Raw genomic sequence first — 14,365 nt, forward strand, 5'->3', positions numbered from 1 at the left:
GAAGCATGCCCAGAGCTCAAGTGGACCACACAACAGGAAACAGTGGGAATAATGACTTCCATCGTTGAAACCTTGGTAGGGCCCATGGTGATGTTTATTTGTCATCCAACTTGTTCATAAGATCAAAAAGACATGGATGAAGGGAAAACACAAATAACAGATTGATCCAAAACTTCTGTGACCCCCAAGAAATTTTCAACGGTAGAATTTCAATTCACACTGTTTCCCATGGTGAGGTCTACTTGAAATTTAGATATACTTTATTTTTGGTCTAGAGCTCTCAAATTATCTGTTCAAATGATAGACGGAGTAGATAAAATATGTAAATATGGTGGACCCCACAGAGTTTACTCAGTATGCACTTAGCATGCTGAGTTACTCAGTACGCAATCCGCACAGATGTGATCCACTATGTGGGTCCGTTCACTTCGGATGGCCCATTTCAGTAAAAATTGATAGGTTGTGCGCCCGGTAACGATCCCCATATTAAAAGTTAGGACCAATTTATGGTTCACCTTCTTTTGGCCCAATCATGGTAGGAGCGTTTCTGTGACACGTTCTACGTCAATTTGAATACAGGCCACATGGAAAAAAAAGAGGAAAAATCCAATGTTTCATATTTATTTTCACAGACGATCATCCGCCAACAAATGTTTCTTGAGATGGCGACTATAGTAAAATTCAAAATATGAACAGTTCATATCATCATCCCTGTATACTAGTTGTGGTACTATGGGCATGCCAGATTGTCAGAACCATGTTTTAACTGGAAGACGAGTCTACTCGAACTCGGCACTACCCAAATTCTCAATATCACGAGTTACCCTTGAATCGGGTGAGTCAGGCCGACAGATTAAAGAGCCCCCACTCAAGCATCTGTGACAGGAACGGGGACTGACGAGTCATCTCCAAGTACAAAAACCATTTGCACGGGAAACAAAACATTTATAAAGAGGAATTACAGGACACGGGACATGCGCTGATAGGCATCACACGTTCCACTTTCTGTTGGGGAATTCTATCGTGCATCAAGTTGTGACCAAAACATGTATCCTACACGACAGTCGAAACCTTCCGATTTTTGGCCTGCAAACATAGCAGCGGTTCGCATTCAGTTCGAAAAAGTCAAAAGATAGAGGAACAGGATCTTCCAGCGTGCGGGAGAGTTTGCAGATGAGAAATGATCACCCAAGGCCAAGGTACCACAACTTCGGGTTTTGTACAATCTTTCTTGTCTACATGTTACTTGTGTGGGTCGTACGCCCTACTGTCAAGATCACCTGGTACAAAATTCAGGCAGGTTCGACCGTTGAAATCAATGGACAACATACAGTCTTGTCTACGAGTGGCCCACCTAATGAGTTTTGGATCTGCTTTTTTTATTTTTTATTTTTAGCTCCTGTCCTCCTGTGGGACTCGGATTCGGGGGGAGATACCGCTCTGTGGCCCCACCATGATTTATATTTTATCCATGCGGTTCGTCCATTTTGTGAGCTCATTTTAAGGCATGAGCCCAAAAGTGAGGCAGATCCAAATTTCAAGGGGACCACACCACAGGAAATAGGAGTGATTGAACGCCCATTATTAAAAACTTCTTACGGGCCACACAGGTTTTGGATTAAACTGATATTTGTGTTTTACCTGGGCCTGTGTGACCTAATCAACAGGTTGGATGGCAGATAAACCATAGGAAATTTTTAATGGTGAGCATTCAGTCACCATTGTTTCATGTGGTGTGGTCCACTTGAGATTTGGATCTGCTTCAATTTTGGTGTCATGACCAAAAATATGACCTCGAAATATGGATGGACGGCATGGATAAAACACATACATCATGGTGAGGCCTACAGAGTTTTTCCAGTACCAACCGCTATTGAGGGAGCCGTGGCGATGTCACTACCGAATCGAGTCCCTATTGTGAGCTTACGGAAGTGATGGATGGAATGGATGTCTAGTGGACATCGCAGTGGACCCCAAATAGCTTGAGAACCTGATGCCGTGAAGAGAATTCCAAAATTAATATTGAGATTATTATCAACAATGTCTGGGTGGTGTAGTTGGTTATCACGCTAGTCTCACACACTAGAGGTCCCCGGTTCGAACCCGGGCTCAGACAAGTTTTTCTTTTCTTTTTTTTTTAAGTTTTTGGGTTGGACGAAAATGCCCTCCTCCCTCAACGCAAGGCACTTCGCATTCTCAAATTCCTCCCTTGGAATCAAAGTCTACAAATGGCAATTGCTTTTATGTTTCTTGGGATTTTGGTCTCTTCCATCTGATAACTCTCTCCATCAAGAGATCTGTGCATTTCAGCGAAATCCAATAATGGGCCAAAAGCTCGTAGGGCTCTGGGGGAGAGTTCAAGGTCGGTTCTTCTTTCCATCTTTTTTAGTTGCGTTTGGATGCACTATCGAATTGGATTGCAATTACAAAAGAACGTCTGTCTTATTAGAAGATTTGCGATTCTGTTTGCGAATTATTTTGGTGGGGATGTATGCATGGACCGCCTGTCCGCCTGTCACAGGCGGTCCACCATATGCATGTGGGGATCACGCTCTATGATCACAACCCTTCCTCCTCTACCATGGATGTCTTGAGGTGTGAAAGCGCCACTCATTCAGCGATCACGTGATTCCCACCATGACCTGAAAACGAACGGTTAGAATTCAGAAGGCCGAGGTTTTGCACCCTATTGGATTAGTTCTTCATCTTCCAATTGATGGGATTCCTGAACATTGACCATCCACGATTGGTCCAACCAGATGAACGGTTCTCATTGTGGTTGATGAGGCCTATGTACAGTTGTGGGGCCACGAACTAGTAATCATGTTCTCTTATTTAATTATCATTTGACATTACTTTAGTAGGAAGGAATAATAGATCCTGAATTCTTGATGCTGACCGAAAATGAACAGTTCCCTGTTGCAGGCTTCTATACAAATAGGGCCTTGGTTTGGTGATCTAGACCGTTGAACAAATGGGCCCACTGTGGTCGGAGCATTCCCCAAAAGAACTTCTGGATTGGAGTTTTCCAAAACGTTGATCAGTGGCTTACGAATAGAGAGAGAGAGAGAGAGAGAGAGAGAGAGAGAGAGAGAGAATGAAGAAAAAAAAGGGCAGAGATTGTACAGGTATCGATTTCAAGTATGGGAGACTATTGGGCCATCCCTTGCCACACCGGGCCCGGTAAAATCAACGGTCTGGATGAACAAAGCATGGGGCCAACTTGTAGAAACGGTGTGCAACAAGACACACTGTTCACATTTTCTGAAGTATCATTTGTATAAATCCTTTTCCTTGTAGTGTTCCATTTCATTTCACTGTGAAATGAATTTTGTTCTCCATACATGCGTCAGGCAAGCCACATCTGCGGAAGATATGTGACAAGGTATTCGACGAATGTGTGGCGAGAAATGGCAGGCACGGTTTGGTACCCGCAGATCTTCACCGTGCTATTTTGTTGGCATACAAGTATGAAAGTCCACTATATTTTCCAGTTTTGTATCTTAAGTTTTTGAGACAGCAACTCGGACCGACCCACTCAGTATTGGGTAAAGTAGTGACTCGGTCAAGTTGGGGAGTGAGTCAGACGACTCACATGGTTTTTTTTTTTTTTTTTTTTTGATCTCTACCAAATCAAGCTTATTTTCATTGCAGTGTGATTAATAAGCATTTCCCTGGGCCCCATAAGGAACCACCCTCTGCTGAAGTAGTTGCAGCCACAGTAGAGGTATGCATTGTACACCTTCCATTAAAATTTTGACTATATTACCCAACTTACTATGTTTCAAGATTCAACTAACCCTGTCTATGTTGTAATTGTTACATAAATCTGTGTACTTACATCGATGATAGCGCATCCAAGGGCTGTGATTCCTAGTATGAATCTGAATTCCGGAGCCTGTGTCATATGGAAATCATGGATTGACAACTCTTCCAAGTCAGATGCAACTCTTCCGAGTTGACTCAAACACATGCGAGTCCCATCAGTTCAGCACCATGGATCAGCACTGAAAATATGCCCTGACACAGCCTGACTTAGGCGAGTCTTCAATCCATGAAAGAAATGATTCACGAACTCGTGATATTTGGCCTTCTTGGATGAGTAACTAACGCTAGATGGATTTGGGGTGGGGGAAGATAGAACAAAAAATGATGCATGTACAATACATTTCATAGAAAAGTTAAAATTAAGGTAGGTGATGAAGCGTCAATGAAGGGGAAGATAACAAGGTGACTCAACAGCTAGAAAGGGCAGTTGGATTCAATATTGAATTGAACTGTAATTAGTAGTCTAATAAGTGGAAATTACTATATTGTTTTTTCCTTACTTCGCAATCATGAGAGAGAGAGAGAGAGAGAGAGAGAGAGAGAGAGGTTGGACTAGAAAGAAACTGTCCGCAATTCGAGGGCTAATTCCTATGAATATTAGGGTCAGAAAATATCATCGATTCTGTCATGCCGTTTTGGTTAAGCTGTACGTTTGCAATTCGATTCTGCTGTGCATCCAAACGCAGCATTATAGCAAACCAATCAGGTGTGTGAGGAGATAGTATTGGAGCATTAGAGCATGAATTGCTTTGATGATTTGAGGAGAAACCATCAGACCTTTTGGGAGCTTGGAAAATAAAAAGGAGAGGACGTGATTCTTTGGATGTTATTTTTCAAGAAATCAGTTGGAGAGAACTAAAAAAACAGGAGAGCTGGGAATTTTTTTTAGGACTTCTCCTATGAAAACACATTCTTGAGGAATGTTTTCAACTGGAAAATTTGTCATTTTCTTGTATGGTAATTTCTGCCCAAATACTTACAAGCTCCCAAACAGGCTATAATTTTCCTTTTGATTGATTAGAATTGACAATTCAATTTGTTTGCACATTCAAATGCAGCATATCCTTTTGTTGTTGTTATTGTTTTGTTTCATCATATTTTTCTCCTTTTGATGCTTTGAGCTTTTTATGGGAAACTTGCGTGGAACTTATGTTGTCTTCACAACTAATGCAGCGGTTTCATGAGGCAAAGGTAGAAGGGATAGACCGCGAACAGTTCTATCAGTTAATTCTGGGATGGACATGGAAATATATGCAGAATGTTGTTATAAACAAGATATTAGTGGCTCTCCTCGCCGCCCCTGCAATGACAGAAATAACTAAAAGGGCAAGTCGATTGGTGCCCAAGATCCAAAACGTTGTGGAGATGATCCCTACTCCAGTTTTGATTTCTGCATACACTGTCGGGTTTGTTCTTGTCCAAGATTTCGAAGTACCCATCAACTAGGTAAGTTCAGATTCATCATGTTCTCCCCATGAATGGATTCAATGGCATCAGCTCTTGGACCACTCCCATCATTTTGCATCCATCGCTTTTCACGTTATTGGCCAAAGAAGATGAGAGGAAATGTATTCACAAGTATTCAGTGGGTGATTCTCTCATCCAATTGTATGTAACATTCTTTTCGGGGTCGTTCCTGTAATGCGTGTACAGTCTAAGGTGGGTGCTTAATCAGTTGTGGAATTACTCGAAAATTGATGCTTTCTCAGATTCTAGCCATGATGCTCTTTCCCCAAGTTTCTAGACTTGATTTTCATATGCACAACCATCCTCGGATATATAAATGGATATTCTACTTGATGAGTTGGAAACAATCATTGCTATACTCCATAAGCAACCAGTACCCGGGCAGCATGAGAATAATCTATGGTTGGAAACAATACCAACAGTCTATATTCAATGCGTGCATATGGCTCCCTGGCCTGGCCTGCCTGAGTTCAGGATTCATTCTTCTTTTTTTCTTTTTTTTCTTTTTTTTTTTTGTCGCCTGGACCTTGCACACAAATGCCATATTGGCATTTTCACTATGACTCGCCTTAGCATTTCTCCACAGAATAGGCACCAGGCATATGATGCAACAGCAAATATGACCGACTTTCACAGAGCACGCACAGATATTCATGAGATTAATAAGGAAAAACTAGGCAATTTACATCAATGAGTTAAAACAAATGTCTTGCAGTCCATTAGTTATGCTTCTCGATAGGGGGGCAAGGGATTCAAATCCGCAGTAGAATGTCACCTTGAGGTGTACTGTGGAAGAAATCAGTTTGGGCCTGATTATCCATCAACCCAAAGGGAGATTTCTATTTTTACTTGCTCCCCTGCTGTGATCGGACAAAATGAATTTGAGGCTCCTGTGACTGGATAAGAGGCTCCTGGGATTACCGTGAAGTGTTAGGGATGGCTATATTGCTAGGAATGAACGCTGGGCTACAATGAAACACATGGATACATGTTATGTCTTGGAATGAAAGAGAATTCCTAATCCAATCTACAAGTAATGCAACTATGAATCTCAGGGAAAGTTCAATCCTGGCAAATACATACATGATTAGTCTCAAATCTGTAAACAGGACTCAACATGGATCCCTTCTTCCTCTTTTTTTGCATAACTCTCCCATTATCTTCAATCACCGAAACATGTTTTAGAAAGAACTACAAACTCATCAATCTATTCAACTCACCGTGGGTAAAACAGTAAACCATGTCAACAACCACCGAATGTCACAATGAACATCAAAGCCGATTGCTACAATCTGCTTTTGATGCGGTTCTTTCCACTACTAAACTTCTTTACAGCCGACCCTCTATTGATGCCACCATCGTTGGGTTTTTGTCAGCTCAAGCAAAGAGTCTTCGAAATCTTAAATTCATTAAGCACAGTGCACATACTCACACATAAAAGGTACATGTGATCACATCTTCTTATGTAGGACCGATGATGTGCCAACCATTCCTCATTCTTATAACATGTCCATTTCCTGATGAGTCAGCAGCACTATGACATTAAATGAGGCTTCTACAGAACAAGGAGGAAATATCTGATGACTTATTCTCAAGCTCTAGAACAATCTTATTCTTATGAATCGTAAGCAAAACAAATCAGCCATGATAACATGCAAAAACAGAATGAATAAAATGCCCAACAAGGATGTCACCTAAATCACCAACTCCTTCACATTTTCCATGCAAACCGGACTATGGGTCATGATCCAGATTGCTAATTTTACAGACCCGAAATTCTGGTTTATACTCTTAATTTTGACTACGCTGTATTTTAATTTTATACTTAGGATGTAGATATTTATACTTTAATTTATGTAATATCAAGCACATACAATATATACTGCACACCTTTTGGCCTACCTTCAAGGAGTCCATCCTGATCCGGAATTGAAAGATTCTATAGTATGGAGGCACGATAAATCTGGAATTTTTCAGTGAAATCCTTCTTCGCTTGGTGAAAAATGGTAATGCAACAATAACAATCCAACAATGAAAATAAAAACGACAAGAAATAATTTAATAATAAAAAAAGGCTTTACTTGTAGGCATTTAAAAAATGCAGATATATCATAAGATTTAGATTATCTATTTAACAATTTGACATTATTTGTTCCACTACAAATAATCTACAAATCATACTAGCTACCAATATATTTCGCCTTTTACAGCATCATCAACATTCTAAATCCTACTGAAGAACTTCTTATTTGAGAATTATTATTTTTAAACAAAAAACAACCACACAAAATAAGAAATCTTGTGGTCATAGGAATTAGGAAAATGGCCACACATCATAAGACTTAGATATCCTTTTTTCTTTTTCTTTTTTTATAATTGACAATATCAAGAGAGAGAGAGAGAGAGAGAGAGAGCAAGAGAGAGAGAGAGAAACAAAGCCCAAAAAGATCAACAGCGACGGGTGATGGTGACCCTCTCGTCACCTGCCAATATCAAAAGACAGCTTAGCCAACAACAAAACAGCAAAAAGTTTTTTTTATATTTTTTATAAGGCAACAAATAAAAAAACCATGGCTCTCTAGGCCAGGCCCAAGAAAGGAATCATTGCAAAATAACTGATTCCCAATCTCTACTCAGCTCTGCCTATGATAAACCAGCGAAGTCTGGCACTAATGTCCATTCCAGAACCAAAGACACGATATTCCATTTGATGATCATTAGACCTGTAAGTATCTACTTAATCATTAGACCTTTAAGTGGGGCTTTTGAATTACTTGTTCCACTACAAACAATCTGGAGGTAACGGTGCCTAAATAAGCTGAAAGTTGTGTGTTACTTGCATAACCATAAAGATGCATCTTGTTTGCCTGAATGATTGCGTCAATCAATTTCTGACAAAGCAAATGGGAGTACTCTTCCAGAGTAACATGCATATTTTGGCTCACTCAGTTGATTTTTCTTTGTTATGTAGTATATTTTGGCTAAGGAAGCAAAATACCATACAAGCATTTGTAAGTTATTTCTTTTTTTATCAGTCCCATTAAAAAAGATACTTTTTTTTTTAATCTGGTACTTGGTAAATTATTTCCATGGTATAAAAAAAATAATAATAATAAAATAAATAAATAAATAAATGTTAGCACATCTATACTAGAAAAGAGAGAAAGCATAATATAGCAGAGGAATATAGAACTGCTAAGACTATCAGGATAGCAGCAGAGTATCATTTTATGTCTAAATAAGTGAGAGTAGTGTGCATCACTTTAAAACCGAAAGAATTTAAGAAGCTCAATTCAGCATCTTACATCTATGATGGCAATCAACTTATCAACAAAAGAAAGGCATCTATATTGGCAAATGCAGATTCTCATACCTGGTAAAAAGTTGACAGACATGCCAATTCTGAGCAACGGGTTCCCGGCTTCACTTTTCTTTTCTCAGAGGCCAAACATTCAAAATACAAGAGAAGCATAAACAATGAAAAGGAATAAAAAAGAACCCCTTCACCATATCTGATGCACTCATCTTGTAACACAAACAAATAGAAGAAACCATTTTTGTCATCTTTGGCTACCAGAACTTCATGAAGAGTAGTCACATAAATACACTTCCATACATCTAAAATTATATATAAGATTAAAAAAGTCTAATCTTGTTCAAAGTCTTCACTTTTAGTCCTTACATATCCATTAAAAAAAAATAACAAGGAGGCTACACAGGAACAAGTAAATCAGATGAAGACTATCAATAAGACACATCTAAATAGTTTAAGGTCAGAAGAGGCTGCTCCCCAGTCACTGAGGATTCCTACAAAACTATTGAAGAAAAACACATCAAAGTTTAGAAGCAACAAGAGCATGATAAGTCGTAGAAATCCTCAATGATGATAAGGAGTTCTGATTTCTGAAAATGATCACTGATACATACCCATTTCGATTGAGAAGCCCCAAACTTGCAAGAGAAGGTTATCTAGATCAGAAAAAAAACATGTCCAAGTTATAACAAGACAGCAATATATGAAAAGTATGAAAAGATAAGAAAAAAAAAGACTAGATTAATGCCAGACCTGATAAAAAGTGTTAGGCCCAAGCCTAGAGACGCCATGATTGTAATTGTCGAGGGTCATACAAAGTTAAAGGATTTGTTGTATCATCTGGTTCACAATGTGTGGCGATAATGTCTCCCTGATTACTACCACTAATAACTGGAGCACCAAGCTGTGCAATTCTTTCTAACCTTTCTTTCGAAGAAACGATTTTTTCCCAAGCTGCTCGTAGAGCATGGAGTGCCACATCATAACTCTCTCCACAAGCTGCCCCTTCTTCCACACATCTAATGGCTTGCTTACACAAATTATTGTATCGCAAGTTCACAGATTCTCGAGAATTAGCTTGAATTGCAACACCCCGTTCATCCAACACATCCCGACTCTTGGCGTTTCTTGTCCAGCGCTCTAAGATGTAAGGAGATGGAAGAGTTGAGACATTTGATATTGTGAAAACTTTTAACACGTGTCTACAAAGAATGCCTAGAAACTCGAACATGTGGCAGCTACAACTGGCTCTCCTTTCAGCCCCATCAAAAGTAACAGTATGCGCTCTTTTCTGATCTTCATATTTTGCCACTCGGTACATGGCAATTGCCCCATCCTCCTTGACTTTATTTGCAATATAACCAAGGCTTTCAAATATTTCCTCTTGAAATTTCAGAAACATTTTCCTCGTATAAATGCCCGCTACTTGTTTTTCAGTCGGCAACCTTGTTTTCAATTCTGATTTGGAGTGCATTGTTTGTACATCCTCTTCAAGTTCCTTTTCATACCAAGTGTCTAAGGCTCTTTCATATTGTATAATGAACTCTTGCAATGTCGTGCTTGCATTCACGTACCAATCAAAAAATGAGTTTACAACATCACTCCGCACAGTTGAAGGCATTTGTGCAAAGAATGTGCCCTGCAAATATACTGGAACCCATTTTTGGCGAGCATTGTATAGTAACTGAAGCCATTCATTCTCCCTAAGTTCATATCTATAAACAAGCGACTCCCAACATGACTCAAACTCATCAATTGTCTCCGTTAGGTTAATACATTTCTCAAGTTCCCCTTGGAAAGTAGGAAATGCCACATATACATGAGACAACTGTTTCGGGGCGTTATTTAAGATGTGCCACTTGTTAAATATGTGGTGGGTTTTCGGGAATACCTGCGCAATTGCTGCTCCAATAGCCGCATCTGGGTCGGTAATGATTGAGACAGGATGGTGTCCGGACATTGCTTCAAGCCATGTATTAAATAGCCAAGTGAACGACGATTCTGTTTCATCAAGAAGTAGTGCACAACCAAAAACTGTCGACTGTTGGTGATGGTTCACTCCCGTGAATATAGCAAACAGCATTTCATATTGATTCATCTTATAAATCGTGTCGAAATAAACTACATCGCCAAAGTAATTGCAAGCCATCCTCGACTTTGCATCAGCCCAAAACATACTGCACAAAGACCGCCCCTCATCAACTTTTATTGCATAAAAGAATGCAGGATTCTCAGATTGCATACGCTTAAAATGGTCTAGGACATTCTCAATGTCTCTTCCAAGGTTCCTCTTTCTTTTTGGACCGGTTTGATTATGGTTGCCATAGTCTTGCTCTGTGAATTCAATAGTGCTAATTCCACTACTTTCAGCCCCAAAAATAGACATTGTTTTACTTGCGTCCATTCTCCCTCCATCAGAAACTTTAATCCGGCCTTTTGGAATATCAGAAGCATTCCTATGGGATCGAAGGAGAACCACTTCACTTGGACTGAGGAGCACGTGATTATGCTCCTTTGTAAACTTTGTAACAACCCATCTTCCAACCTCTGTTTTCTTTACCATCATCATCGCCTCACAGCCTTCTCTTGTTACCGCTCTTGGTCGCTTAACTCTGTTCGCGTTGTTTTGATGTTTCTTTGCACGGAAGCCTTCTTTGGAGCATACAAATTTCCGCGCAATAGTTCTTCCATCTTTCCTCGAACGGAGATTCTTCCCAATACGACTCCCAAACCCAACACGCCTCGCGTATGCGTTGTAGAATACCCTTGCAGCATCCTCAGATTCAAACTCCAAACCCTCGTATGGTTCAATGTTTTCGGCTCCTTCAAAGCTTTCCATCATTGCACGATCCTCACCCCCACGAGTTTCAGCACCCGGCGTCATGTGAAAGTCTAGCAATGCATTGTCGTGATTTGTAGCGCTTTGCATGATGGTCTCTGGTAAGTCATTGAAATAGAGAGAAATGCATAGACAATTTCTAATATTAATTATTTAAAAATGAATAAATAAAGGTTGCGGGAAGACCAAAATTAAAGGGCTAAAACTAATGCATCCATAACCCTTAATACCATATCGCTGGTAAAGGCAAAGGTTGTGTTAATGCTGGAATCTGATAATGCTTAGATTCAATAATTTAAATAATAATAATAATTTAAAAAATAAAAAAAATAAAAAATCATCACCATCATCTAAGCCTTCTCCCGATTAATTGGGGTTGGCTACATGAATCCAGTAGAGCCATTCCACTCTATCAAGGGTCATACCTTCAGTTAGACCATAGGTCATCAAGTATTTTCTTACTACCTCCATCCATGTCCTTTCGGGCCTTCCCTTTTCCCACTTAGAACCTTCAACTTGTACCAACTCATTCGTTTTAACCGGCATGGTTCTTGGTCTCCTTCGTTGCACATGATCAAACCATCTAAGTCTACTTTCCTTCATCTTATTACCTATTGGTGCTGCTCCTACATAACCTTCAACGCATCCATTTCTAATTATATCCTTGCTCATCTTGCCACTCATCCATCTCAATATTCTCATTTCAGCTACACATCCTATGAACATGTTGTTCCTTAATTGCTTCACGTTATGGCATAATTTTTATGCAGGCTGCCAACCTGACACAGCCCTCCTCCTTTATCCAAGCTGGGGACTGGCAATGAGAGAATAAAACTCCCATAGGCGCAAATGCAATGTAATAAACTATTACATAGATTGATTACAATCAAACACTATCTAATAGTCTATTACATAGGTTGAATGCAATCAATGAGCATGAGCAGTTCTAGTGATCCACAGCAGTTTAACTAAAACAATGCTGAATGTTACATAGAATCAAGAGCATGTGACGTGATGAAGTGCCCCCCAGCAATAATCATTGGATGGGACCCACATGCACCCATGGTTGGATAATCGGAACCTTGTATGAGCTAGGCATACGATGGATAGGCCACACGCCAGCAATCACAATGATCCTGATTACCGACTGGTGGATTATTTCCGGTTGAATGTTTTTCAATCATCCACTTTGAATGGCACTGACCAATGGTCAGGACCATCCAGTCCGCATGATTTTAGACCGTAGGCCAATCCGCTGTAGAGTCAGCTGATGCACGGTTCCAATCAACCAAGTAGGCCCGCATGTGAGTTCTGTCTAGCAATGCTAAATGACCGTACAACAGGACATGAGCAAAACTCACTCTGTAATCAGTCAGCAAAAGCAGATAACTTTGTCACCAATTCAACACAAGATCAAAAACTCAAAGTAAAATAATTCAGTAGGGACTAGCTCGCGGTACACCACCCAAATGGTGGGCCGTCGGATCTTGAGAAGATCCGAGCCTGCACTTCCCTCCCTTAAAGGGCGTACTGTAGCGCCAATTCCACCGAATCATTCCTCAAAAACTCAAAATCTCACCTCCTATTACCAGCTTCTTCTGTGAAAATAGAAAAACCCGCACGATTCCTTCGTCCGCCTCTTTCCCGCCAAAACAGCGGCCTTTCCGGAAGAGGAAAACCCTAGAACGCCGGAATCAAGCTCGAAATAGCATTTGAAGAAGGGGATAGGGTTTAATAGACAACGGTGCTGAGGAATCTGTTCTTTCCAAAGCTTCCGAGGATTTCTAGGGTTCGGAGAGAGAGAGAGAGAGAGAGAGAGAGAGAGAGAGAGAGAGATTCGTCTTCTTCTACTGCAGCAGCAGAAGGTTATGGAGATGAAGTGAGGAGTGACATGGATGGATTTAGGGATTAGAGAGGAGAACAGGGAGAGATCTTAGGTGTCGGAAGATGGAGAAGCAAAGAGAGCTATAGGGTTTTGGATTTGGTGGTGCAAAACGCACACCGCAGTCTAATTAGCAGCCTTGGTCTTGCTGAGCGACGGAGAGCGTGTTTGCGAGAGAGATTCCCTTGAGGGGAGTATTTGATACTCGGGCAGCGTGTGAACTAATTTTACGCATCCACGCGTGCGAACTAATTTTATTTTTTACGTACGCACACGCGTGGGACTTCACGCCTGTGGATACACGAACCCTTAACCTGGTGAGTATACTACCGGGGCGAGAGTAAGGACCCACCTGGAATATAAATACAATAATCAAAACCATCTAAATAATAAGGCCCACACACTAGACGGGTGTGAATTATAAAATCGTATTGATGGGATGTTCTTAGGGTCTGTTTGGGCGGTCGGATTAGAAGGGATTTGGTGGGATGGGATTCAAAAAAACATAATTATTACCCATGGCAGGGATTGTCCCTGTTGCCATGGGATGAGATTAATACCTGCTTTGTTGATAATACGGTGGTACATTAAATGGATATACCCACTATCATTTGAAATTATTGAGAATAAGATACATGTGTTATATCTAAACTGTTCATTTGTTTTGTAACCTCATTTTATGGCATGGGCCTAAAAATGAGGTAGATCTAAAACTTATGTGGCCCCAAAGAAGCTTTCAACGGTAAGTATTCAATCTCCGTTGCTTTCTATGGTGAGGTCCACCTGAGTATTAGATTTACCTGATTTTTTGGTCCATGCTCTAAAATAATCTTAATAAATGGGTGGACGGTGTGGATATAGCCCACACATCATGGTGGGACCTACAACAACTTGCTAACATTGAGTGAAATTGGCACGTGACCCAATGCAAATCTATTTAATGTAACTCCAAGCTTTTCTATTCTTCCCGAACAGGAGTGGAATTGCCACACGACCAGACGGATCCCATCCTTCTAATCCCACCGCCCAAACAGAC

General features: G+C 40.4%; 2 protein-coding genes and 1 non-coding gene across 5 annotated transcripts; 2 read left to right on the forward strand and 1 right to left on the reverse strand.

The window, feature by feature from the left end:
- Positions 1 to 2,042: 2,042 nt before the first annotated feature.
- TRNAV-CAC (transfer RNA valine (anticodon CAC)) lies at positions 2,043 to 2,116 on the forward strand. Its single transcript has one exon. It is a non-coding gene; the product is annotated as a tRNA-Val (tRNA).
- On the forward strand, positions 2,101 to 5,634 carry LOC131232981 (uncharacterized). The gene is made up of 4 exons (XM_058229523.1): positions 2,101 to 2,362; positions 3,354 to 3,468; positions 3,655 to 3,727; positions 5,002 to 5,634. The coding sequence occupies exons 1-4, from the start codon at positions 2,161 to 2,163 to the stop codon at positions 5,272 to 5,274; spliced, it is 663 nt and encodes a 220-aa protein (XP_058085506.1). The 5' UTR covers positions 2,101 to 2,160; the 3' UTR covers positions 5,275 to 5,634.
- Positions 5,635 to 8,898: 3,264 nt separating this feature from the next.
- On the reverse strand, positions 8,899 to 13,483 carry LOC131233935 (protein FAR1-RELATED SEQUENCE 5-like). 3 transcript variants are annotated; one of them, XM_058230809.1, is made up of 2 exons: positions 13,027 to 13,483; positions 8,899 to 11,545 (listed from the first exon to the last, which is right to left on the reverse strand). In XM_058230809.1, exon 2 carries the CDS (start codon positions 11,535 to 11,537, stop codon positions 9,387 to 9,389), a length of 2,151 nt encoding a protein of 716 aa, XP_058086792.1. In that variant the 5' UTR covers positions 11,538 to 11,545; positions 13,027 to 13,483; the 3' UTR covers positions 8,899 to 9,386. The 3 variants fall into 3 exon arrangements, with proteins under 3 accessions (XP_058086792.1, XP_058086793.1, XP_058086791.1); XM_058230810.1 differs by having other exon boundaries at positions 12,809 to 13,483; XM_058230808.1 differs by lacking the exon at positions 13,027 to 13,483 and adding an exon at positions 11,873 to 12,774.
- Positions 13,484 to 14,365: the final 882 nt, after the last annotated feature.

The sequence above is a fragment of the Magnolia sinica genome, chromosome 18 (genome assembly GCF_029962835.1).
Source record: "Magnolia sinica isolate HGM2019 chromosome 18, MsV1, whole genome shotgun sequence".
Lineage (NCBI taxonomy): Eukaryota > Viridiplantae > Streptophyta > Magnoliopsida > Magnoliales > Magnoliaceae > Magnolia > Magnolia sinica.